The 27,147-nt window shown below is 43.8% G+C and overlaps 1 protein-coding gene across 1 annotated transcript in view; it reads left to right on the forward strand.

Annotated features, from left to right (window-relative positions):
• The window catches only part of LOC147698691 (matrix metalloproteinase-20-like), a 135,222-nt gene that overhangs the window by 81,189 nt on the left and 26,886 nt on the right, over nt 1–27,147 (forward strand). The window contains exons 7-8 of the mRNA XM_086933492.1: nt 13,042–13,175; nt 16,809–16,965. Of these exons, the coding sequence (XP_086789618.1) occupies nt 13,042–13,175; nt 16,809–16,965 (291 nt within the window). The remainder of the gene's footprint in view (nt 1–13,041; nt 13,176–16,808; nt 16,966–27,147) is intronic.

Raw genomic sequence — 27,147 nt, forward strand, 5'->3', positions numbered from 1 at the left:
CAACCTAGTAAAGACATTTTTAAAACAGTTCAAACCTTTTTCAAACCTAAGGCTATCGAAACAGAAATCATCCCCTCCGCTAAACTCTGTGAAGATATCTCTGATTTCTTCGACAAAAAAATCATGAAGTTCTATGACTCGTTCACCTCCCCCGAGCCGACAGCTATGGCGGACCACGATAATACTGAGTTGCCTACCCCTCCCCTAACTCTATTTCATTCTATCACCCACGAGGAGGCACTGAAAGAATTACAAAAATGCAAATCAGGTGCTCCTGATGATCCCTGTCCTCCCAAACTCTGGAAAATGATGTTGGATGCAATTGTGGCACCACTCCTGCACATCTGGAACATGTCCATTGAGACTGGCACATTCCCTGATTGCTGGAAACATGCCACTCTTCTCCCTCTGAAAAAAAAAACCAATGGTGCCCCCGATGACCTGAGTAATCTCCGCCCCATCTCCCTACTAGCAGCCCCAGGTAAAATGCTCGAAAAACTAATTCAACGCCAACTTAACAGTTTTATCGAAAAAAGAGGAATACTACACGAAACACAGTCAGGTTTCCGGGCTGGCTTCAGCACTGAGACTGCCCTCATCGACGTTGCTGAGTCGATCAGGTAGTCTCTGGATTCAGGAGCATCAGCCATGCTGGTGCTCCTGGATCTATCTGCCGCCTTTGATACTGTGGATCACGGCAGAATGCTGCTTAGGTTGAAGGACACAGGTCTGGAAGATAAGGCACTGAGCTGGATGCACTCTTATCTTACAAACCGCTCTCAGAAAGTGGCACTGGGTGCCTTCTCCTCCAAGCCAAAACGGCTATGGTGTGGTGTCCAGCAAGGGTCTGCACTCAGCCCGCTACTTTTTAATGTTTATCTAGCCCCACTCTTCACCTTTATTGCCAAATGGGGGTCAAGGCGATTCCGTATGCAGATGATACGCAATTAGTCTTCCCCTACGCGGAGGTGTCAGAAGCAGCTTTTAGCAAAATAAAAGGATGTCTTAGAGATGTAACCAGCTGCATGAACACTAACAAATTAAAATTGAACGCAAGTAAAACTGAGGTACTATTCTTTGGAAAAAATGCTCACCCTTTCCCTGATCTGTGGTGGCCCCCCGAAATGGGCCCAGCACCAACCCCTGGAACCAATGCAAAAAATCCTGGTGTAAGGTGGGACGAGACTCTCTCCTTCTCCTCTCACATACAACAAGTCACTACAGGATGCCTCCAAAAACTCCGAAACCTCCGAAAATTTCTCTCCCTTCTACTAATTGATTGTCGAAAAATGGTCGTCCATGCGACAGTCACATCCAGACTGGATTACTCAAATGGCCTTTACCTTGGTCTGCCGAAATATCTGGTGCAACACCTGCAGAGCGTGCAGAATGCGGCCGCGAGATTGATAAAGCACATTCCGTTTAAACATCATATCTCTCCGCATCTGCACGAGATGCACTGGCTTCCAGTGGCGAGCAGAATAAAATTCAAAGCTCTCACCCTGGCGTTTAGAGCACAAAAAGGGACATGTCCCAACTATCTAAAACTCCGACTTCCCCGCTACCATCAAGAAAGACACCTGCGATCTAACTCCCGGCTCCAATTAGCTGTCCTACGAGTTAGGAAATCTAGACTTGGTGGCAGGTCTTTCTCTGTTGGCACGGCGAAACTCTGGAACTCCCTCCCCTCTGCCATCCAATCTGCTACGTCAGAAGCTAGTTTTAAGAAGCTCCTAAAGACTTGGCTCTTTTTGCAGAAAGCCTAAGAATTTCACCTTGCAATCCACTTTGCTGCTGTAGTTTCTTTTCAGCGCCGGGACACCTCCTTGTGAGGTAGCTGTTCGCGCTATATAAGAATCTGTATTATTATTATTATTATTATTATTATTATTATGAAATGATGAACTATTGCCAATAATGGTCCAAACAATAGATATTTGAAGTAGGTTAATTAAAAAAATAGGTATTTACAATAGGTATGAGGGTTAACATATACAAATAAAAATAAATTGAGTGTTGTGCATTTTTTGATTTGTGCAACATTCTGATAGACCTTTATATTCTTGAATGTGTGCTGCTGTGACAGTAACTGATATAAAAACTAAATTTTACAAAATGTACAATACTGAAATTGGTGAAATGTGCACAGTCGTTCAGGAAAAATAAGAATTCTGTCAATGTTTGCTCTTGAAATCTCACCTCTTGGTATGAAATATTAGCTTGCCACGTGAGTACCCTCCTAAAATTCTGCGCCCTCAGCTCAGGAGTTTTATATGTGTAGCAAATATCGAAGACACAGTCAGTTCATGTTCTTCCTTGAAATTTGGGGAGTTGTTGAGAGTAAATAAATTTCACACAATAGGAACTCAAAGTTTGCAAGGACTGGGGTGATAAGGTCTGATATGAGCATAGTGTTGCATATTCCGTAAAGACCAACAATTGACTTGCCATGATGGTGAGCTCAATTTTGTATCTTCTGAAGGGCAGCTCGGTGAATAGCACCAGCTATATTACTTCTTTGTAGAATTGCACAAGGAAGAACCCAGCGTCTTACGCTGTGCCAAAACAATATTTTCACAATATGCAGATTTGATTAAGTGATGCACAGAAACAGCAGCCTCATGACACGTCACAAAGCAGAAAGAGGAGCCCTGCAGCACCAATGAATGCAGAGAAGGCATTCATTGTCAGCACGGATCTTTGCAATTAAACAATGATCATTCATCAGGAATATACAACAAATCTTGCTTTTAGTTCTTTGCATTTTGCAAGAAAATCTATATTTTTACTATGCCCCCATGTAGATGTCCAATTTATATTGAGCTCTGCTAACTTAGTCCCGGACATGTGTACACAACTTAAAGGATAGGTGTTTACATTTGCAAATTGCCACAACTGTCACTAGGGTAAATTAGCTATCTATGTGCAACTGCACAGAGTACTGATATGGGAAGAAGGAATGAAGAAAATGTTTGTGCCACCTACCTCTCAAATTCAGCATATTATGGTATGCATATTTGTAAAGTACCCTATCACCTGCAAGAGTATTCGGGTGTGGGAAGGTGTGTGTGCCTGACCTTGCTAAGAGCAGGATGTTGTTTGAAAAGCTAGGCTTAAGTTTATTTAAGAACTCAAAAAAGGAGGAGGCTCCGATGTGTAGCAGGAGGTTTTACCACACTGTCCGAGCAATGCACGAGAATGCCTGGCATCCGGACATGTTTCTGTGTATGCGTGCAAATATGAGTCCAGTGGAGTGGAGGTGTCTAGGTGGTTTACGGAAAGAGATACAACTGTTTAGGTAGGCGGGTCCTATGACGGGTAATGGATTGAAAATGGGGGTGAGAAGTTTGAACTGAGTGTGTTTGTGTTTTGGGAGCCAATAGAACTTCCTGAGGAATAATTGATGTGTGTTCTGCTTGAGAGAATGAGTCTGGCTTCTGAATTCTGAATGGTTTGTAGTGTTCTGGTGATCTTCTTGGTGGTTCTGGCACACTGGATGCTCCCATAGTCTAGCTTGCTGGTGTCGAGGGTGTGAGTGACAGTTTCTCTGGAGTTGCGTGGGAGCTATTTTAAGATCAGTCTGAGCATCATTAAGGTCTGGAAGCAGTATGCTGCGACCGTGTTGACTTGTATAGTTTGCTGTCAAATGATGATCTTGAGGTTAATGTCAAGGGTGCGAGGGTAGGGGTTGGTCCAAGGCTGCCTACCTCTACGTAAGCCCAATGGTGAAGTGTTTTTCCAAAGATCATTGCTTCTACCTTGTCGGTGTTGAGCTTGAGACAGTTGACCTCATTCATAGGCAACTTAGTTATGCAGGAGGTAAACTTGTTGCTTGAGTTCCTCTGTCGCCTGATGTAATACCTTGGCTAATTTATTTCAGGAAAAAATAGCCTGCATCCAACAATCTTTTTTGAATGGGCTCAGGTTAACTTTGGCTGCTTCTTTGGGGTTACAGGATAAGGAGCGGGGTAGTACCTTTTCTGGATTTAGTCCGGTGGATTTAACTACGTCGCTCAGAATTCTGAGAGCACTTAAATCCGGCTCATCGAAAGATCCTTGCCCCGCTATGCTCCTAGTGGAGGTGGCTGACACTATTAACTTTGGGATCAACTTAGTGATCAATCAGTCGCTCCGCGAGGCCAGGGTTCCGTTGCCATGGAAGCAAGCACTAATCCTGCCCCTCCTTAAGAAGCCATCCCTTGACCCACTGTCACCTGCCAACTATCGGCCTATCTTGCTTTTGCCAAGTTTGGCCAAAGTCTGTGAGAAGGTCGTGACATCTCAGCTTACCAACTTTGTTGAGGTGGCTGGCCTGCTACAACCAGCGCAATCAGGGTTCCGTGCTGCTCACAGCACAGAGTCTGCACTTTTGGAGGTCACAGAGGCGATCCGTGAGTGCCTGGATGCCGGTGGGAGAGTCGCTTTGGTTATGCTCGATCTCTCTGCAGCATTCGATACTGTGCCCCATTCGCTACTCCTGGATCGCATAATGGCAATTGGCATCTCGGGTTCGGCTTTGAGTTGGATTCGATCTTTTTTTGGAGGGCAGATCTCAGCAGGTGTGGCTGCCGTCCTGTGCGTCTATGCCGTTGCATCTTTCTACTGGCGTTCCGCAGGGGTCACCCCTTGGCCCTTTTCTCTTTAACATCTATGTGACTCTGCTGGTTTACCTTGCAGAGTCCTTGGGGGCTAAGGTGATGGCCTATGCTGATGACACACAAATCCTGTTGTCCTGGAGGAGGGGAGAGGACTCGGTGGAGGCCGTGCAGCATTGTCTAGCTGCGGTGTTCCATTGGCTGGCAAGTGCACAGTTGAAGTGCAATGAAGAAAAATCGGAGGTTCTCCTGTATGGCTCATTCCCTGTGGATTTCAGGGATAGAATATGGCCTTCAGATTTCCCTCGCCCTATGGCGAGCAAGGGCTCTGCCAAAAATCTCAGGTTGTGGTTTGATGAAGACCTTAATTTTTCAACCCAGATACAGAAGTTGACAGGGACATGTTTTAGGTCCCTGAAAATCTTGAAGTAATTTCTTCCTCTTCTGCCAGTCAGTTCTAAGGAGACGGTGGTCCGGGTACTGATTTTATCCCGCCTGGACTATGCCAACGTCCTTTTGGTGGGTAGCCTGCTTATCTGACTAGGAAACTGCAAGTGATCCAAAATGGGGCCGCTAGATTACTACTGGGACTGCCTTTTAAACAGAGTGTTCGTATTCATTTATGTACCCTGCATTGGCTCCCTGTGGAGTCTCGATTTAAATTTTAAATGTTATCTATTGTTCATCGTGCTCTGTATGGGCTAGGTCCTAGCTACTTGCAGAAGAGATGTACCTTCTATAAAACCTCTCGGCATTTGCGTTCCTCGGATCAATTGCTAATGCAGAACGCTCAGTTCAATCGCCAGAGGCTAGGCGGTAACTCCTTCGCCCGCAAAGCTGGCTTGGCCTGGAATCTGTTACCACTGGCTCTGAGGAGTGTTCACGACCCTCTGCTTTTTTTAAAAAAACGCTGCTCTTTTAAGCCTGGATTCGGAGTGTGGATTAATTTGACTTTCAGGAGTTAGCGCCGGGACACTTTTAGTAGCTGTGCGCAGTACAAATGAAATATAACATAACATAACATAACATAATAGTTGGGAGCTCCTACCTAAAAGGTAGATTATGAGTTGCGTGTTGACATATAAGAGGATGTTGATGTTGTGGGTCTTGATGACAGTGCCAGAGGGTTCATGGATGCATTGAAGAGGGGCGGACTGAGGGTAGAACCTTGAAGTAGTAGGAATTTGTCGGCTTCCAAGGAGTATGATGTCAGGCTCACAGCTTGAGTTCTGTCCATCAATAATGAGCCGATCTAGTAGAGGGGCATCCTTTGGCACCAATCTTGTGAAGGTATATATGTACAATAGTTGGATATGCTTTCAGATCTGAACATCTATGAGTCAGTTATTGTGTAGTCAAACAATAAATTTATGACTTATCAACATAAAAGGGTGCTCTTGTGGCGCCACATTACCCACCCACCTTGCTAGACCTGCAGCCGCAATCTAGACCAAAATGTAAAACCAAATGCACACCAAAAAACTGGTACTTTTATCCTCAGACAGTCATGACAGTCATGAAACGAAAAGAATGCAACCAGTTAATAAAGTTCCATTTGCAACTTTTCCAAAGAGTGATTCACAGCTGTAGATGTATCAGGTCATTCAAGTTTATTTAATTGTAGAAAAAACAAAGGCAGCCGACGTGCGTTTCATCCTCCTGGACTTTCTCAAGGCTTATCTCAGAATTGAAAACAAGCTGTCTTTTCCAGTGTAACACAATCGAATATCCAAATGTAAAAAGACTCCTTCTAAGGTTGTTGAATATCTGCCAACCCGAAGTTAGTGTATTCACGCCATAGATAAGGCTCAAGGAGTCAGAGCAGAATAAAATGGCAATTGTTGCATCAAAGTTAGTCGGTATAGAACGATTCCTTATTAGCCATAAGCGCAACGTTGTATTATTGTCGGGGCGCTTTACCCATAATAAGTAAGCGCATAGGGTTCCAAGCGGTAGAGCATCCGCCATATTCCCGAACTGCTCCGTGTGAAAGTCTTTTGGTGTGCTTCTGTGCATTTGTTTTACAAATCTTGTGAAGGTGTTTGATGAGTATGGGGTGTGAGATCATGTTGAAGGCTGCAGAAAGGTCTAGGAGGATAAGTGCCAAAGCATCTCCTCTATCCATTATCATGTTAAATGTTTCTGTGGAGGTGATTTGTGTATCGTGTTTGAGTCTGAAGCTGGGCTGTGTGATGTTAAGAAGCTGTTGATGAGATAGGTCAAGGAAGTGGATGTTGAAGTGGTTCTTGAGGCTGGGTCTGTGGATGGTTACTTGTGGACAAGGGGCAGTGGCAAATTTGCTTGTGTCCAGGAAAGTGGATGAGTCTATATAGGCATTGAGTATGGGAGAAAGAGCTTCCTTGATGGGTTTTGTGAGGAAATCAGGTGTATTATATGGTGTGGTTGTGCAAACTAATTGTGTAATACACTTACCACCCCCTTTAGGTCCAGTATGTTTCCTCTGTAGATTCATCTGTAAAAGCCCTTTGCTAAACCTTGGGTAGCTGTGGCATTGAGCAGTGAGACTTAAACAGAGGAAAAGCAATTTCACTCAACTATAAACAAGCCCTGGCAAAGTCGACAAGCTAAACATTTAGATACGTAGGTTAAGTACCAATGCAGTCAGTTAGAAGTGCTTGGGGTGATCAACTCTGGCAGGGAGCTAGTCAGGGGGACCAGTTACCTTCACAGGAGAAGCAGTTCCGGACACTTCATCTACGTTGCATTTAATTCCTATGGAGTGGTCCTGATGCAAGGGATGAAGGACGCTGAAAATGCTCTAGGGATGCTGTGAATGAGACGTGGTCGACAGGGTTCTTCCTGCAGGGATTTATCGGTCCACATAGATAGTGAGGGGGTCTGGGTTGCAAAGTCGACTTTCCACAAAGTCCTCTCTGGTCTGGGCGAAGTCCAGTCGCGACTAGACTACCAGTTCCCCATATCGCGGTCACAAGACAATCCTTCCTGGTTCAATAACGTTCTTTCTGAGGGTCCCAGCAACTCTCTGACAGCACCACCGGGCTCTACGAACTCAGGGGCAACTCAGTGCACCAGATCCTGGTCCTCAGTGCTGCAGGCGGGGCTGACTACCAACTTCCCCGAGCAGGCTTCTTCAATTATTGTGCCCCTGTGCTGCAAACAGGAGGCCAGTCAGCTAGCCTCCGGAGTTCTCTTGGCCCGACTGGGCCCTGGAGAAAGCTTCTCCCTGAGTAGGACACAGCAGGCACAGCCTCACTCTTCGCTAGCCACTAGGAGCAGCAGGTGCAGTCCTTGCCAGTGCAGCCTATAGTTGCTATTCCCTCGGTCCAGTAGCACAGTTCTTCTTTGGTCCTGCTTCCTACTCAGTTGAGTTTGGAAGTCTGGGTGTCTTTATGTTCGGAAAGTGCTCTCAGGGCAGGATGTATTTGGTAGCCAATGAGCTCACAGGTTTCCCCATCCTGGTGACCACTTCCTGTAGAGTGTGACATTTGGGTATCCCAGGATGCACCATTCTGCCCACTCCCAAGATGGCAAGACCCCTCTCCTGGTGTACAGACCTCACAAGCACACCCTGGGATGTGGCTACCTCAGAGGTACACACCCCTAGTGAAATTTGCTTGGAAACTGGTAGTCAGCCTGTCTATCTCAAGAATAGCCCTTCCCCCTGCTGTTACACATCTGCTCTTCAAAGCAATCAAGAAGGGTTTATTAAGCGCAGCTTGTCACCTGCGAGGCTATCCAGGTACTTGCTGTAGGTCTTAGTCAACTGTTGCAGCATGTCATTTTTGCGCAGATTAGACAGTGAATGTTTTGCACTTGACAGAGGTATGCATGGTGGTGTATAACTGCACTAACATCAGCTCAGTAATAGTCAAGTCAAGTCAAGTCAGAGAATTTATATAGCGCACTACATACCCAGAGGGTCTCAAGGCGCTTGAGGAGGGGTGGGGAATTACTTGTCAAATATCCACGTTTTAAGTTGCTTTCTGAATGCTAGGTGGTTCTGGGTAAGGCGAAGGTAAGTGGGAAGTGAGTTCCAGGTTTTAGCTGCCAGGTAGGAGAAGGATCTACCTCCCATGGTGGTTTTGTTGATGCGAGGTACAGTGGCAAGGGCTTGGTTGGATGATCGTAGCTGGCGGGAGGGGGTGTAGAAGGACAGTCGTGTGTTGAGGCATTCTGGTCCGATATCGTAGAGTGCTTTGTGTGCGTGGGTTAGGAGCCGGAAGGTGATCCTCTTATTGACGGGAAGCCAGTGGAGGTTTTTCAGGTGACCAGAGATATGTTCTTTACGCGGGATGTCTAATATGAGCCAGGCTGAGGCGTTTTGGATTCGTTGGAGTTTTTTCTGGAGTTTAGCGGTAGTACCGGCGTAGAGGGTGTTTCCATAGTCCAGTCGGCTCGTGACCAGAGCGTGGGTGACCGTTTTCCTAGTTTCGGTGGGGATCCAACGAAATGTTTTTTTGAGCATGCGAAGAATGTTGAAGCAGGATGAGGAGACGGCGTTGACTTGTCTGTTCATTGAAAGTGAGGAATCCAGGATGACGCCCAGGTTCCGTGCGTGGTCTGTCGGGATGGGTGCTTTTCCAAGGGCTTCTGGCCACCAAGAGTCTTCCCATGCGGAGGGGGAGGTACCTAAGATGAGGACTTCTGTTTTATCTGAGTTCAGTTTCAGACGGCTGTTTTTCATCCATTCGGCTACTTCTTTCATTCCTTCGTGTAGGTTAGTTTTGGTGGTGTTAGGGTCATTGGTGAGTGATAGGATCAGTTGAGTGTCATCCGCGTAGGAGATGATGTTGAGGTTGTGTTGGCGTGCGATGGCCGCGAGGGGGCTCATGTATACGTTGAAAAGGGTGGGGCTGAGTGAAGATCCTTGTGGTACGCCGCAGATGACTTCAGTGGCCTCTGACTTGAATGGTGGAAGGCGGACTCTCTGGGTTCTTCCGGTGAGGAACGAGGTGATCCATTCTAGTGCTTTTCCTTGGATTCCGATGTTTCTGAGGCGCTGTAGAAGGGTGCTATGGCAGACTGTGTCGAAGGCTGCGGAGAGGTCGAGGAGGATGAGGGCGACTGTGTCTCCATTGTCCAGTAGAGTTCGAATGTCGTCTGTTGCTGCGATGAGGGCGGTCTCAGTGCTGTGTTTTGCTCGGCAGCCGGACTGTGAGGAGTCGAGGGATTTGTTGGCTTCTAGGAAGGCGGCGAGCTGGTTGTTGACAGCTTTCTCGATGACTTTGGCCGGGAATGGAAGGAGCGAGATGGGGCGGTAGTTTTTGAGTTCGGTGGGGTCAGCTGTGGGTTTCTTCAGGAGGGCGCTGAGTTCGGCATGCTTCCAACTTTCCGGGAAGGTGGCAGAGTTGAAGGAGCAGTTGATGACGTCTCGGAGGTACGGTGCTATGATGGAGTCTGCTTTGTTGAAGATGTGGTGAGGGCATGGGTCTGTGGGGGATCCTGAGTGGATGGAGTTCATCAGGCGGATGGTGTCCTCAGTGGAGATTGGGTTCCAGTCAATAAGGATGTTAGAGGGGGGTGAAGGTCCAGCAGATGGTTGGGTGGGTTGGTCTCCGGGTTGGTTGTCGAAGCTGTTGTGGATGTCTGCAATTTTGTTATGGAAGAATGAAGCTAGGGAGTCGCAGAGGGCTTGAGAGGGGGTGATGTCGTTAGAGTTGGCCGAGGGATTGGTACATTCCTTGACGATGTTGAAAAGTTCCTTGCTGTTGTGGGCGTTGTTATCTAGTCGGTCCTTGAAGGCGGTTTTCTTGGCCTTTCGGATCAGTTGGTGGTGTATGCGGGTGGCGTTTTTGAAGGCGTCCTTGGTGCTGGTGGTTGGGTCTTTTTTCCAGGCCTTCTCAAGGGAGCGGCAGAGTTTCTTGGATTTCTTAAGATCATCGTTGAACCAGGAGGCCTTCTTGCTGCCAAGTTTGCTTTGTCGTTTTTTCAGTGGTGCTAGGATGTCGGCGCTGGTGGATAACCATAGGGTGAGGTTGGTGGCGGCTTGGTCGGGGTTTGAGGAGTGGGCTGGGGGGTTTAGAAGAAGCGATGAGGAGATCTGGTCGATGGTGATTTTGTTCCAGTTTCTTTGCAGAGTTGGTTGGGGGTGGTTGTTGGGTTTGGGCTTGTTGTAGGTAAAGTGAACGCAGCTGTGGTCAGTCCAGAGGAGAGCCGTAGTGTGGCTGAAGGAGACATGATTGCTGGAGGTGAAGATAGGGTCGAGCGTGTGACCTGCGATATGGGTGGGGGAAGTGACCAGTTGTTTAAGTCCGAGGTTGGCGAGGTTGTCCAAAAGGGTGGTGGATTTGTGGTCGTTGTTCTTTTCAAGGTGAAAATTGAGGTCTCCCAGAAGGATGTCATCTTTGGAGGGGAGCGCGTGTGGAGTGATGAAGTCCGTGATGTCCTCACTAAATTGTGCGCGGGGTCCTGGTGGCCTGTAAAGGAGGGTGCCTCTGAGTGTGGTCTTGGGGTCGATGTGGATCTGGAAGTGAAGGTGTTCAGAGTTGGCGAGATTGACGTCAGAGCTGGTTGAGATGTGGATGGATTTCTTATGGACGATAGCGATTCCTCCTCCTGTGTGGCCTGTACGGTCCTTGCGTATGATCTTATAATCTTCTGGGATGGCAATGGTGATGTCTGGGGCGGAAGAGGCGTTCATCCATGTTTCTGTTAGGAAGGCGACGTCCGGAGAGATGGTGTCTAGTAGATTCCATAGGTCAATGGCGTGCTTGTGGACCGATCGGGTGTTGAGCAAGATGCATTGTAGGTGGTTGGGGTCGGGAATCTGAGGTGTGATCGTAGCGGAGTTGTTGACGGTGCCGATGAATTTGCAGGAGTAGCATGAGAAAGGTCCATGGGTGTGTCCAGGAGCGGCTTGGACGCAGTTGGGAGAGCGGCCGGGGTTAAGGGCTAGGAGGGTGGTGGCATCGTAGGTAATGCGGGAGGGCTGGGAAATGCGAGGGCCAGGGGGTCTGGCGCTGGGCGCGGTCCAGGCGCGGACGGGCGTAGACGGGCTTACCTTTGGCGCACCTTCGGCGCGGATTGGGCGCGGTCGCTGCGCGTAAACGCTGCGCGCGGGAGCAACTGTCATAAGAGGTTGTGGAGGGGGGAGGGGCGAGGGAGGATAAGATGGGAGGCGGTTGCGTGGTGGAGGGGGCGGTCTCAGGGCAGAACAACAACAACAGAAGCAAATGGCGGCTATAGCGCGATTTTTGACCCGGTTTGAGGAAGGAGCAGAGGTATGAGCTAAAAACGCTGATAAATGGTCAGCAAATGCAGGTTACAGCAAAGGTAGTTCAAAATAATCAAATAATGCAGGCACAGTTTATCACAAGCAGGCAGGCACGTTCTAGCGCTAAGCGAGGGCAGCAGCGCTATGCAGGCAACAGACATCTATGTTTGCTGTAAAGGAAAACTGAGAACGTTTACTAGTTTAAAGCGTGTTTAATAGTACCAAAAACTTTTGTGAGTATAACAGAAACATGTGAAAGCTATTAGCACTACAATAGAAATCTCCCACTAAAGATTTCAGTTTCACAGCAACTCGGATTTGTTTGTGGCTTTCAAATCCTACCAATTATTTTTTTCAGTGCAAGCGGCCTTGGCATCATTTTATATAAATACATGTTATCTAAGCTATGACATATGATGCAATATTTAATTTGTTACCTTGCAATGAACCTCCCAGAAAAATATTGAAATCCATATTCTGTTCTAAATCTCACGTTTACAAACTGGGGGTTAAGTTCTGAGCCCTGTGCAAAGAGACATTTGTGCAGAGATTGGAACTTGAGCTGTGTGGTAATTATCAGTACCCTTTGTTTTCCCCTCACTGTTTTCAGCAAGTCAAATGTGCAGACATGTGTTGTTGGAGAACGCCCAGAAAAAGTATGCGGAATTCAGAATTTTGTATGCCGATTCTGCATGTTATGCCTCATTTCCAATATGAAAACTCAGTATGAGTGTATACTACACCCGTAAATACTTTACCTTGTAACAAGGGCATTTACCGGATGTGATAAGCACTCCATCCTTTCAGCACAATATTGAGTAAAGAAAATCAGGGACCTGGAGTAAGAAAAATAGAAGAGAAACTTTTAATGTTATTTACTGCAAACAGTAAAATAATTTGTTATAAATTGGGAAATTTCGAGCTTATTAAATAGTTTTGAAAATCACCCAGATATAAGTGAAAAATAAATTGGTTGTCTCTAATTTTAGGTCTAAAATGTCATTTCCATAGCTGTCTGCAGTGCAAAAAGAAATGCACTGCATCATTAAGCATGCGAAGGTATATGCAATACAGTTTTTGCTTTTTATTCATTTTATTCATTGAAAGAGACCTGACACACCAAGACAAGAATCATGTTTCTGGTATAAGTATCCCAATATTCAATACAGCGCTGCATCGAGAAGCAAATATATTAGAATTGCAAACATTGACGGTCATCAGCTAAAATGTTATTATTTCTTTCATGTTTAGAAATATGTGGAGCAGGCATTTAGACATGTCCACTGTTAATGAAGGGCTTATCAAAGATCTTCTACCTCAAATGAAGTCAAATATTGATGCTGCCTACGAGGTTCCTTCAAAGAAATCATTGTACGTTTTCAAAGGTAAAGTGAATTGATGGACAGTGCTTCAGTGCTTTCTTCAGTTCTATTTTTTATTAACTAATCATATTTCATATCAGTGACATGCATACATTGCCTCAGACTGCAAATTACATTTATGGGCCTAAGGCGCAGCTGAAGGCACTCCGCAAGGCAGATAATTAACAGCCGTTCTTGCCCAGCAGCAATAAGGCTATTAGCACACCAGCACGCCCCTCGAAACAGGAAGCACTGTGGAAAAGGATCCATTCTCCTTCAGTGCATCTTCATTCTTTTTTTCTAAAGCAGCCAGTTCAGACATGGTCGTCCACGCTCCTCCCCTTGCTTTTAATGAGAGGGGAGCCTCATCAGACATAGAAAAACAGAAAAGCATAAACAGAGTTTATTTTTTCTACTTTTTTTTAAGCTGATTTGGCTTCCTTCTCAGCAGAACAAAGGGAAAGCCCATACAGCCAGGTCTGAACTGGCTACTTTACCGTGGGAGCATGGATCTGCTTGTCTCACTCTGTCTTTCAGGTGATAGACAGCTCCAGCTCCTACAGTTCTCCCTATTTTCACCTGTGCTAGACATTATGCAGGGGCAAGGTCAGAGTACTCAAGAGGAACAGGAGCTGGCAGGACACAATGCTCATTTTTTAGGCCTCTAAAAGTACCTAATGGCTACAAAGGAAGCATTCTGATTGGCTCGCCTGCTCCCCACATTCCATCCAGGTTCCTAATTAGCATTATATCCCACTGCCGAGGGCTATAATAGTTGTTGAAGGCCCTGCTCCCAAGTTAAAGGCCCAAGTCAAAGGTTAAGCATAATGGATACTGCCTGGGACAGATGGAATAGAAGGCTAATACATCATTTCACCCATTGAGGGCAGAATGTTAAAAATCAAAAAGGGAGAGACAGAAAGACAAACATTGGACTGTTGGAGCAGAAGGCTTATACCAGCCATAATATACTCAGAGCCACTCCATTGTTTTCAATTGAGCTCTCAACATTAGAACGTTCTAATATAGTATTATAACCCACTACCAAGCACTATACCAGTTTTAAAAGGACCGGAATACAAGATATAGGGCCTGATTTAGAACTCGACGGAAGAGTTACTCCGTCACAACTGTGACGGATATCCCGTCTGAAGAAATCTAAATCCCATTACATGCTATGGGATTTAGATTTTAGTGGACGGGATATCTGTCACCGTTATGACGGAGTAACCCGTCTGCTGAGATCTAAATCAGGCCATTGGCTTGAGCAACACAAACGGGCTCATAATCAGGGAGAGGGTTTTTAACACCTGGTACAGTCTGAGTCAGTAGGGCTCTAATGCAAAATAGAATATTCCGCCCACTGAGGGTAGACTGTTCTAAACTGAACCAGGAGAACGAGAAACACAAGCATAGGAATATTCAGCAGAATGTCCAGACAAGCGACTATTGATCCCGACTCTCCAATGCCTTCTATGGTTCTCTTGAAATTCCATTAGTCAGTGGAGAAGTGTGGCTCAAGTGGAGAAGTGTGGCTCACTGGTTAGAGCAGGCAGACCCTGAAGCAGAGGTCAGACCCGGGACTAGGGTTCAATTCCCAACGCGGCAGGGTCTTGAGCTCAAATGTCCACGGACTCGATAATTCTCACTTCGGTGCCTGACCTAATCATGGGTTCACACTCTGCAACTCTGGGCATTAAGCTTGCTTAATCTCCACAACGGCCCCCCCGCGGTGGGATGCCTGGCTTTCACCTTGGGGATGCCCTGTAGGGGCTATCTCACAGGGAAAAACCAGGACGGGTTCCCAAGGCAAGCACGGAGATACCCCTTCGGGGGTCGATTCTAGCGCTATATAAGAAATATAATAATAATAATAATAATAATAATCACTGTATGTGAGCAGTAGTAGAAACATCCTTCTACTATCTTTCTATTTTTATCAGCAAATTTTCTGTAAACAATATGTTCGGATGTTTGGCAAGGCTAAGTCTTCACCCTTCCGTGGGGTATCAGTAGAAATGGAGATTTGCATGCAATATTCAGCACATTATTCTATTATTTTGTCTCTGATGCCACAAATTAATATTCATAATGCTATCTCATTTTATTCTAATTACATTAACAACCTGCCTCTGGCGTCTCCAGTGGGCTGTAGCACATGCACATCTGCTGGAATTTAATACAGCAGTGCAATTTGTCTCATGGACTGCTTGAGTGTAACAGCTTAAATGTTAGATACTGGCAAATGTGTGGCTCTGTGCTGGTTGAAAACTCTTTCACTTTGTATCGTGAACAAAATTTTTCTACCAGCACAGTAAACATGAGTTTAAGTTGGAGATCTTATACCAAGGTATCCGATGCAAGCTTCTTTTTCCATTGACTGCTTAGGCATGAAACTATGCCTATGCGCCTTAACTTCTCAGCCATGATTCACGTGGTCAGACCTATCTTGGTCTCTCTCTTACCTCTCATGTTTCATGTTGGCTGTCACACAGATCAAACAAAATTCCCTCCCTTCTTTTTCTTCTTTTACACATTCTGTCTGGGTGAGTTCATCCGTTCTTTTGACTTCCATCTCTGTTTATCTTTCAATTAACTATTCTTGGATCCACTCAACCTTGCTCTCTATCAATTCATTCATGTTTCACTCCCGTTCCCCCTCTTTCTTCCTTACCTTGCTCATCTTCTTTCCTTCGATTTCAATAGATTTTTCCCTTGTCTGTCTATAACTTCTAATTTTAAGGTTTTACCACATATATCCTTATCGATGCATTAATCCTGAACATATCATTTAAAACGCTTTAATAATGTTATGCCTTGGCCAGTGCTATTTCCTCTTTTTTGACATCCTTGCCTATTTTATTATTACCCTTCCAATTACCCAAATGTCTGTGCCTTGCATAACTTCTCTTCAGTTACTATTATGCTCTGTTTTTTAATTTTGAAATTCTTCACGAAGTTTGCAAAGTTAAACACGTAAGTAAAATGTAAGCAAAGTAGGTTTTGCAGTGGATAAACGCTGGAGATACCTACTTTTAAAGAAGGTGCACAAGTCTCAAAAGCTTCGTGTCTAAGTGAAGTACAGAAATTATGAAATTTGCTGAACTTTGCTGGTGAACACTCTTCACTTTATCTTCAGGCTTCTTCACTTTTTACCACTTTTGTACTCTTCTCCGCTAGCTATACTCACTTTGTGACACTCAAATAATTTATATGCAATATGTTTGCATCAATTTCAAATCAATTACCAACATTGCTATTTGCTTCCTTTCACTCACTGTCCACCTCCTTATACATCCTTCCTCTAATTTCTTCTCCTTTTTGTATTTACTATGTCACTCTTACTTAGGGGAATATTTACAATAAAGTGGTGTGTTGTTAGGCCAAGAAGGCAAACAAAACAGTTTGTCACTTTAGAAACGCAGAACTTATATCTGCCAACAGATATATTTTTACTCATTTTACTGCAAACATACATATTTATCGGAGTTGGAGCTACAACAAAGCTTCAACAAGGCACGTAGACCATGAAAGACACATAGGTTGTGTGGTCAATGCATCCTTGTCCACAACTACATAAATAAACAGAAAACAGAGTTTCTTTTTAGAGGAATGAATTTTTGAAAAGTGACTTAAACAGAATCTCTGTTTATACAGATGCTAAATTTTGGACCATCAAAAATTTGAAAGCAAGGCGACGCCCTACTAGGATTTCAAAGTTGGGATTTCCTGCTGAAGTCGGTCACATTGATGCTGCAGTTTATATTAATGGGACCAACAAAACATTGTTCTTTGAAGGAGACAATATCTGGAGGTAAGAACATTCCATGAATATTTAAAAGTACTAAATCCATACAGATCAGCATGTTTACATTATTTTTAGCATCACTGGATAACAAAACATGTTGTGATGTTTATGGATGTGTTTGCAAGTAAATTTCAGATGCAGAATGAGGCAGAACGTAAAATGTCACATGTCTTTTTCACACATATCTACTGTGCTGACTAGTGTTCCTGAAAGTCCGTCAGCATGTACACCACTGTTAGACTTATCAGCCTAAGGGAGGTCTTTCCCCAAAGTTTTTGCCTTCACCCTCCTGTTTCTCTGGATTTGTTTTTGCTGGCCTTAGGACTCAGTGCACTTTAAAAATGCTAACCAGTACTAAAGTGCAGGTGCTCGCTCCCCAAAGCTTGGTAAAATTGGCTTACTTCTGAGTAAAGTGGTATATCATATAGCCAGGGCAAGGAAATTAAATGCTACAAGTGGGCGTGCAGCACTTATTGTGTCACCTACTTAAGTAGCCTCTCACAAATTGTCCCTGGTCTGCCATTGCAGCCTGTATGCGGTTTTCAACTGCCAATTTGACTTGGTAACCCCCTTGCCAATCCTTAAACTGCCCTTTAATTACATATAAGCAAACTCTAAGGTAGGCCCTTGACAGTCCTTAGGGCAGGGTCCATTGTAACTGAACAGGATGGACATGTACTTTTAAGCTTTGCATGTCCTGGTAGTAAAAAAAACTCCTGTGAGGCCTACCTCTCCCAGAGGATAACATTGAGTTACCTTGTTACATTTAATAAGTGCTAACTTTGGATTGGGAACAGCTAAGAAAGTCATAGTTGGTGTCTCAGAAATTGTCCTTTAAAATCGTCTTTAATGGTAAAGTCAGATTTGAAGTAACATTTTTTAAATGCCACTTGTATAAAGTTGGGATTTTCCTGCCCTTAATATTTTGTGCTTGCAACCTGTTCCTGGGTCACACGACTAGCTGTAGTTGGCAGCTGGACTTTGTTGATTCCTCCCAGACAGCCACTCAATAGAGGGATTAGGCATGCCTTGACGGGCCATCACTAGCAGGATGGGGAGGTGGAACTGGGCATAGCCCCACTTGTAAGTCAATAGGCTGTCCTCTCCCTTCATAAGAAGGAATTCACATTAGCCCATTGTACCTGCAGTCCGGCTGGAGCCAGGTCAGGGGAGGCATGCATTTGCAAACACTTCAAAGGGAATTTCTAGAAACTTTGCCTATTTCAAAGAAGACACCAGGTATCAAAATAGGAACCTCAGACCCACTCTTCAGTTCCCTTTCTAGACCCACGTAAGGACTCTCAAAAGACTGCCTGCTGCTGTGACCTGCTGGATACTTCAGAAGACTGCTTTCTTGCTCCCGGAAGAACTATTCTTCAACCTGAAGCCTGCCTTGAACACTTAGAGTCCTGCCCTGCTGCTTGATCCCCATTCCACTGCTTGATCCCAGGACTATTAGAGTGACTCAAAGTTAGAGGATGTGGCATAACGGCCAGAAATTCCGAATTTGGACCTGAGTAACCAGGTTTGAGTCTCTGCGTGGGCTCAACATCCTGTGATTCTGGGCAAATCACTTAATCTCCCCATGCCTACCAAAAATGAATGTGTCCTATATAACTGGTGCGCATGTGTAGCGCTCCAATACCTTCAGGTCAAGTTCGCGCTATATAAATACTGCAACAAAAAAAAAGGCTAGTTAGCTGGCCTCCTGTTTAGAGCTTCAGGAACAGAAAAGAGTCAAACCATCTTGAACATGCACCTGGGCCCAGCCAGAATGCGTCCTGTTCCTCCAAGTGGTGCCTCCCCAGTCCTGGACTCTTGGAAGTGGTGCTAACACATACCCAACATTTTAAACTTGGGTCTAGAAATGTTTGGGCTAAAAAGTCCTCTGAGAACCGAGAGGAGATCGGACCTACCAGCTTGTCGATCCACCCGAGGTGTATCCCCTGTGGGCCTGACTTTGCAGCAGCTCCTGCTGCGTTCTTCTACCCAGCAGCAAAGTCTGTTCAGCCGCACTTCCAAGAAGTAGTATCTGGCCTCATTGAGCCCTCGTTGGCTACAGCCTTCAGCTTCATCCAGCTGGAGATTACTGACTTGCAAAAAAGAGACTAAGTCCAAATGTAGAAATCTTCATTGGGACTTCCTCCAGCGGCTGCCCGACGATGACGACTCCTTCTCAGACACCACTTGCAGGCTTGCCCCACTGAACTTTACCTCCTGAGAAGTTTTTCCACAAAATATTTTCCAAGTCCGAAGGTATGCACAAACCTTGCCCAATCCATATATTGTATCCAACCTACGCTCCTTCGCTGTCTGCCATATTTTTTTCATTTGCCCCAGGCTTTCGCAACTAAATATACGTAGTTGGCACTTTGATCTTTTAAGTGCTAAATTTCACCTTAAGCTTTAAAAATTGATAACTCCAGTTCTACTGATTGGATGTTTGTCATTTTGGTGTCAAATACTTTAATAACATGTACTCCATGTGTTTAAATTGGTGTGGGAATTTTCTTGTGCTGTGTTCACACTTTGTTGCTGTTTGTACATTTTATTTTGCCTCTAAATTAAGCCTGACTGTTTTTGTGCCAGGATACCAGAGGTTTAAGCACAGGCTAATTAAGTGACTATTTTGGTTCACCGTGATAGCGATTGTGGCTGCTGCTTGAGAATTGGTTTCACCCTACTCAACCAGCAACCACATTTCTCACAATCACCTTAACTATCCTCAAACTGCCATATTACTCTTCTACTTACTGACCACTACTTTGCTTCCATATCAAATCACAAAAACTGTTTTCTGATGAGGTTCCTCCTCAATGCCACCCTCATGTCTCTTCCTGCTGTGCCCTGCTAGACCATCCTCACTCACTTGAACCTTCACCGAGAACAATCCAGGCCTCCAAGCCTGACTATTTATCATTCTCCTGTAGGAAGAGTTTAGCTGGCAAAAACATAAGTAGAGGAGCCCATTTAATTCTTAGGAGCCTCTGGATTCCAACTATCAAAGCTGCCTAGTTTTTATTGCCACTGATGCATCTTTATTTCACCACCATATACCACCCTATACTTCTTGTTTCTCTACCTGTTCTACAATATTTTTTTTATCTATCATTTCTCTTATTGACACTGTTTTCCTATATTTCTCTTCTATCTTTCTCCCCTTCCTGCCTTATATTTTCTTGCTCTGGATTAAAGTATGAGGCTTAAAATAATTTATATTCCTGAAAAATGAGTGCCAGATCGCACCCCCACAACCACAACACAATTCAAGCACTGTTAGTAAGTTTCCCACTAATTTAAATTTACCATCAACCACTTTTATCCTACCCCTCATTAAATATCTACTATGCCATGTGGATCAGTCTGACGAACCTCTGAGTACACCTTGCTCACAAGCTCTGTACCCACTGTGACCACCTCATCAGAATAGTCAAGAGATTATTGGACAACCCTTATCTTACCACTCAGGATGTATTTAACCCAGTTCTCTGATGCCTCTCTCATAAGAGGTATCATCAGTCATGACTGCCCCAGTCTATACTGTCACACCAGTCAGCGCAATCATTACAGCTGTTGCCTGAGCAGTCAACAGAACAATTGCTACCAAAGACTTTCCTGCCAACCCTCCCTGTTTCTCCTCCTGAGTCTCCCCTTCATCAAAAGCAAGAATCAATATTGTCATGTCTGTCATGGAATACTCAACCTTCTGGATTACTCTGCAATCAACTGTCTTTTGCCTGGATCAACACCTTAAGCAGAGACTAAAGAGAACATGAATCTAGGGCATGACCTTAAATCATTCAAGTCTTATCACAATGATAGGGCCCAAATCTTTAAGGTGCCAAGTAGGCCAAAATTCAAATATCGGATATGTGACACATATTGGTTCATATCCTTCACAGTTGTTCACATAGCCAGTAGATTGGTTTATGTATGAAGAATATTGAATGTGCCTTTGTGAGCACTAAACTGGTTCACAAAAGTTTTTGTGGTTTACATGCAGAATACTCGTTGGTATACAGAAACAAGTAATTGAGTAATCGGTTTGCCGTTTAATGCATAGGTAAGCTAAGGGTACACTAAATGGGAAACATCCTTTGCTCGGCAGTCAGAACAATGACCTTCCTTTACAATGCAGCCACTACCCCGACTGCGACACTACCATCCATTCCTTCCCCTGGAATTTGTTACAAACACTTACTTGAGGGTGCCCATTGTTGGACTGGTGTTGCATTTTAAATCCAACACCTACCCGACCTTTGCGTAGGAGTTGGAACAGTAATTTAATCTATTCCAAAGTCCAGCGCCCCCCTAAGGGAAGTCGCTGTAGCGACTTGCGTGGTAAAGTAATGTGTGGCAACGTTGGGGGTAGTGACTGCATTATAAAGGCATACAGGGTAAATGCATTTTGGGTTCCGTTATAAAACCACACTAAACAAGCACATTGGTTTGTGTGGCAAAACATACGGTTTACGGTTTATGTATTTTAAACAAAACGTTTTGGTTTATACTTCCAATATACCACTTTATTTGACCGGCATACTGCTATGTCTGTTTAGTGCATTGGTGTTGGAAATGGCCCTCTCTGCAGGGTCACCCCAAAACGTTTTGCCTTCCTCTTATTCTTTTTTCTGACTCTGTGCACTTTTTCACTGCTAACCAGTACTAAAGTATTTGTGCTCTGTCCTTAAAATATGGTAACAGTCGCTTATCCACAATTGGCATATTTAATTTACTTATAAGTCCATAGTAAAGTTCACTACATGTGCCTGTACATTAAATGCTACTATTGGGCCTGCAGCACTGATTGTGCCACCCACTACACTAGCCCTTTAAAAATGTTGTAGACCTGCCACTGCAGAGCCTGTATGTGCAGGTTTAAACTGCCATGACGACCTGGCCAGATAATTGACTTGCCAGACTTAAACCTTCCTTTTTAATACATATAAATCACCCCTAAGGTGTGCCGTAAGCAGCCCCAAGGCCAGGGTGCAGTGCATTTAAAAAGTTGGACAAGACTCTTAAATTTGTTTTTCACTACAGCAAAGGCTATCTTGCACATATTTAACTTTGGGATTATCTCATTTTCTCTTATAAGTGTAATTTCCAATTGTGACTAGATATATCATTTTTGAGTTAGGTGTCTCTGGACTCACAATTCTAAATCACAACCTATGGTGAAGTTTGGTTTATAAATTGTAAGTCTGAAAATGCCACTTTTAGAAAGTTGAAGAAAAAACCCAGATAACTATCTGGGGATACCCGGTGCACTACGAAGGTGTCGCTCAAGGTGTTTCAACAGAATTGTTCAATAGTTTGCCAAATGTTACAGGTCACAAAATATAAACTATTAACCATAGTCCTCTTCATTTTTCAATGAATCAAATGAATCCAATATTCCAATCTTCAGGTGAAGAAAATGTTGCAAATTGGTTTATTCACGTTAGTTGCAAAAGAGTTTCACAAAATCAAAATGAAGATACATTTCGGGCTAGGAAGAGAAGCCCTTCATCAGGGAAATCTGCAAAGTATTGAAACATAATAAGAATGGATTCTCTCTATACAATACAGGCTTAATCAAAACATAGGAGAGAACGAACGTTCAGGGTTGTCATGCCACATGGGTGCGTGAAGGTTGAGAAAGAGTGAGGAGTTTAAAAACAACAGTGAAAGGCACCAACAATAATAACTACAAAAGCCAAAGTGCGCCTCAGGGTGTTAATAACCATCACCACCACGAGTGTCAATAAAATAACATAACGTAGTTTCTGTCAACATACCAACAAACGTGGTCTACAAGGCCAAAACACCAACCGACTTCCAAATGAATGTCTAAAAAAGATGACACGTAATATGAACTGATGGTGAACAATGCGACCCGACAGAAAAAACAAGAGGATTCAACCTTTCTTACCTTGACCAAAAATGGTGGTTACAAGATAAACAAGCGTCAAAGCAACTGCCTAACCTAAGAAACAGAGGCTACAATAAGGCTAAATGTTCAAGAAGTGAACACATACACCTGAAAGTGTATAAGCTTCACGTTGCGATAAAAATTCCTTGCCATTTTGCCCGATCGAGGATGTGATAGCGTATTGCCTGTGATGACACTGTTCGCTGATCCTCCACTTTTTGCATACAAAAGGTCAAGCAATCTTAAAGAAATGTTGAATAAATTCAGGGACAAACCTGAAGTTTCTTTTAAAGGGATGTTGAGATGTATGAATTGTTCCCAGCCTTTGCTCTGCGTGATTTGCAGCCGCTAATTGATAACACTTACTGGAATCAATACGCTCCTTGTTTGGCACCTACTTGGTGTTTATCAATTCCAAGTATTTGCATTTTACAGCTCAGTCGTCACCACGTAATGTTACAGTGTACGAACTTTTTGATTTCTCAACTGCATTGAAGGAACCCTACATCAATTAGGCCATTAAATCAATGGGGTATCGCCCATCAAATCAAAGGACCTGGGTATAAATTGGTTTACGAAACAGTGGTCCTTGACTATCGATCAGGTAACCAACTTTACATGAAAGACATTTTTTAGAAAATTCTGGAAATGCAAATTAAATCAGCATACTTGGACTCAAGCTAAATGAGGGAGATATACATCTTGTCTGAATTAGCTCCACATTGAATGAAAATGAGCAAATACCCTGGCACACTAACAGTTTCAATAAATTGTTACCACACTCTGGGAATGTACTTTTGAAGGATTTACATATTTATTTACAATTTTTATAAAATAATAGTAGTCAAAAAACGGCGCAAGGACTATTGAGTATAGTCAGTGAGAGAGTAAAGGGTGCTCAAGTGTTTAGAGAAGGAAAAAGAGGAAATTGAGTGCACAGTTCTAATATTTACAGTAGGACAAAGCGGGCAACCTTCCGCTATTAGTGTGTGCCTGTCCACACATTTAGTTGGAGGGGGCGGGGGGAGAGTATTGGGTACAGGCACAATGGTTATAAAAGCGTCGACGTTTCGACCCTGATGCTCATGGGTTGTTAGGACCTCGGCGGCGGGTCTTCCTCAGGACGGGGGTTGGAAAGGTGGGGGGGGGGGTGGTAGATAGCTGGCTTGGCCGTGGTCCAATGAATGGTCTGGATCGGGCACCAATCAAGCTGGTCAACCGAGGATTCAATTCAAGCTTGCAGGGTATGAATCACCTACTGTCTTGGGGAATAATACACCGAGTAGGTCAATCTGTTCTTAGTTACAGTACCAAAGGAAGGTTGATGATAGTGCAGTCCTACCGGTGCCCCCACGGGCAATCCGGTGGCTTGGGGAAGATATCGCCTCTGTATGTAGTTGTTAGTATTAATGTCACCTAGGTACATGTAGTTCCTGACCCCGATGGTCGCTTGCAGCGTCTAGAGGGAACAGCGTCTAGCGCGAGGAGCAGTCACTTCCACAGGCGGAGAACAGCGGTCTGACTCGGCTGCTGCTTCCGCAGCAGCCGAGTCAGACCAGTAGTCTAACAACTACATACAGAGGCGATATCTTCCCCAAGCCACCGGATTGCCCGTGGGGGCACCGGTAGGACTGCACTATCATCAACCTTCCTTTGGTACTGTAACTAAGAACAGATTGACCTACTCGGTGTATTATTCCCCAAGACAGTAGGTGATTCATACCCTGCAAGCTTGAATTGAATCCTCGGTTGACCAGCTTGATTGGTGCCCGATCCAGACCATTCATTGGACCACGGCCAAGCCAGCTATCTACCACCCCCCCCCCCCCACCTTTCCAACCCCCGTCCTGAGGAAGACCCGCCGCCGAGGTCCTAACAACCCATGAGCATCAGGGTCGAAACGTCGACGCTTTTATAACCATTGTGCCTGTACCCAATACTCTCCCCCCGCCCCCTCCAACTAAATGTGTGGACAGGCACACACTAATAGCGGAAGGTTGCCCGCTTTGTCCTACTGTAAATATTAGAACTGTGCACTCAATTTCCTCTTTTTCCTTCTCTAAACACTTGAGCACCCTTTACTCTCTCACTGACTATACTCAATAGTCCTTGCGCCATTTTTTGACTACTATTATTTTATAAAAATTGTAAATAAATATGTAAATCCTTCAAAAGTACATTCCCAGAGTGTGGTAACAATTTATTGAAACTGTTAGTGTGCCAGGGTATTTGCTCATTTTCATTCAATGTGGAGCTAATTCAGACAAGATGTATATCTCCCTCATTTAGCTTGAGTCCAAGTATGCTGATTTAATTTGCATTTCCAGAATTTTCTAAAAAATGTCTTTCATGTAAAGTTGGTTACCTGATCGATAGTCAAGGACCACTGTTTCGTAAACCTACATCAATTAGGGGTACTCTCACAGAGTTTTTCATGTAACTCCACGGAATGCCATGGAATTTCAGAGTCCCGCCGACTCCTAACAACAAGGTATTCAGAATAATGCAGCTAGACATGTTTTAAACCTGAGCCAGTGTGACTGTGTTACATTTTCCCTCATGTCCCTTCACTAGCTACCTGTTGCAAGAAGAATATCTTAAGACCCTTTCTGCATTGCCCACCAAGTGATTCATTGAATAGGGCCCCTGTTCTTAAATGAAACATCAACCACAACACACAAAGACAGCACTTCAAATCCATAATGACCCACTCTTGACCAATCAGCCTTTCCACAGAACACATATCAATAAGAGCTTCTTGTTTATACAAACATATAGGTTCTATAAGACCCATCTAAAGACAATAAGATAATCAATAATTACCTCAAATTAAAAACAATAAAGACCTGGCTGTTGTATAAAAAAAGATTTCAGTTGGTCTCAAACTACAAAAATCTCAGGTTTGCATATTCAGACTTTGATCCTACCTCTCACACTCTTTATCTTCGCCCCTGATTCAGTAAAGCATGGTAACATACCTGCTGCAACATGATTAGAGCACACGTTTTAGCCTATCTCTCAAAACCAAATGATATTACTCAAAGGACACACCTCACCTTACGTTCTCCAAGCAATGCATAACAAATAGAGGACCTACTCATTTGACACTTCAGGCTTGTCAAATTTGTCAATTTGTACAAATGCCTCTACTATACAATACAGCACAAAGGTTTTCCTCCATGCCAAAGCTTTCACCTGCTTCATCAACATTGATACATCAGAAATATCCGATTCAGGCTAAATGTTTTTAGGCCATAATTTCACCGTTATCCAACTTGTTTTCTTTAACTGTCATCTTCTTCTGGTATGTATTCCTTACCATCATGCACCTCCTGTTTTTGCAAGGGAATATTACATGGGAATATAAATGTGTCCTTGTCAAATGTTAACAGTGCTCATGTAAAGTACTCCAATACCTTCGGATTGAGTTTCTGCTATATAAAAAAAAACTGCAACAAAAAACAATTGAAATCAGAAATATTTCACATCAGTTCAGTTTCAGTTTAAAAGCTTTATTCAGTTGAATTAGTCAGCCATACAGCATAAAAGTAGTTAAAACATACGAAAAAAAATATATATATCATCAATTTAGGTAACTACATCCATATAAAACATCCATAAAAAACCGACTGATACAAATTCATTATACAGTTAGTGCAAAAGATAGCCTTTCATAAGTTTAACTAGGATTCCAGCGGCAAAGTCCAACAAGAAACATCATAAAGTGCAATGTGCAAAATACAAAATGCAACGGGCACAAATTCATTATACAGTTGGTGCAAAAGATAACCTTTCATAAGTTTAATTAGGATTCCAGTGGCAAAGGCCAACAAGGAACATCATAAAGTGCAATGTGCAAAATAAAAAATGGGAAAACAGTCCAGTATACCCTTTAAAATACAATCACTGGTTAATAACAATTGATTTCCTGATGTTAATGGCCTTTAGTAAAAATGATGCTAGATGAAAACACAGTCCTGGGTCCTCCATACCAATAAGCAGGTTCATGGCATCCTGCGGGGATCTAATATTATACTTTCAAAAGATAGGTTTTAAATAAAATATTCTAAAATTTGAATAGAATTTACAAAAAAGTAAACTATGGAAGCAACTTTGCTGGGAATGGAGGTACTCTGTTTCATTTTGGGAAAACTACCAAGTGATGGGCTATTTCTAATCTTAGGCGTGTCAATACATATCTATGGGAGGCATTTGTTACAAAAGGAAACCCTTTACCAGTTCCAGTTGCCGGTAGTATATCACTGTCGATTGTT

This window comes from Lissotriton vulgaris, chromosome 8 (assembly GCF_964263255.1).
Source record: "Lissotriton vulgaris chromosome 8, aLisVul1.2, whole genome shotgun sequence".
Lineage (NCBI taxonomy): Eukaryota > Metazoa > Chordata > Amphibia > Caudata > Salamandridae > Lissotriton > Lissotriton vulgaris.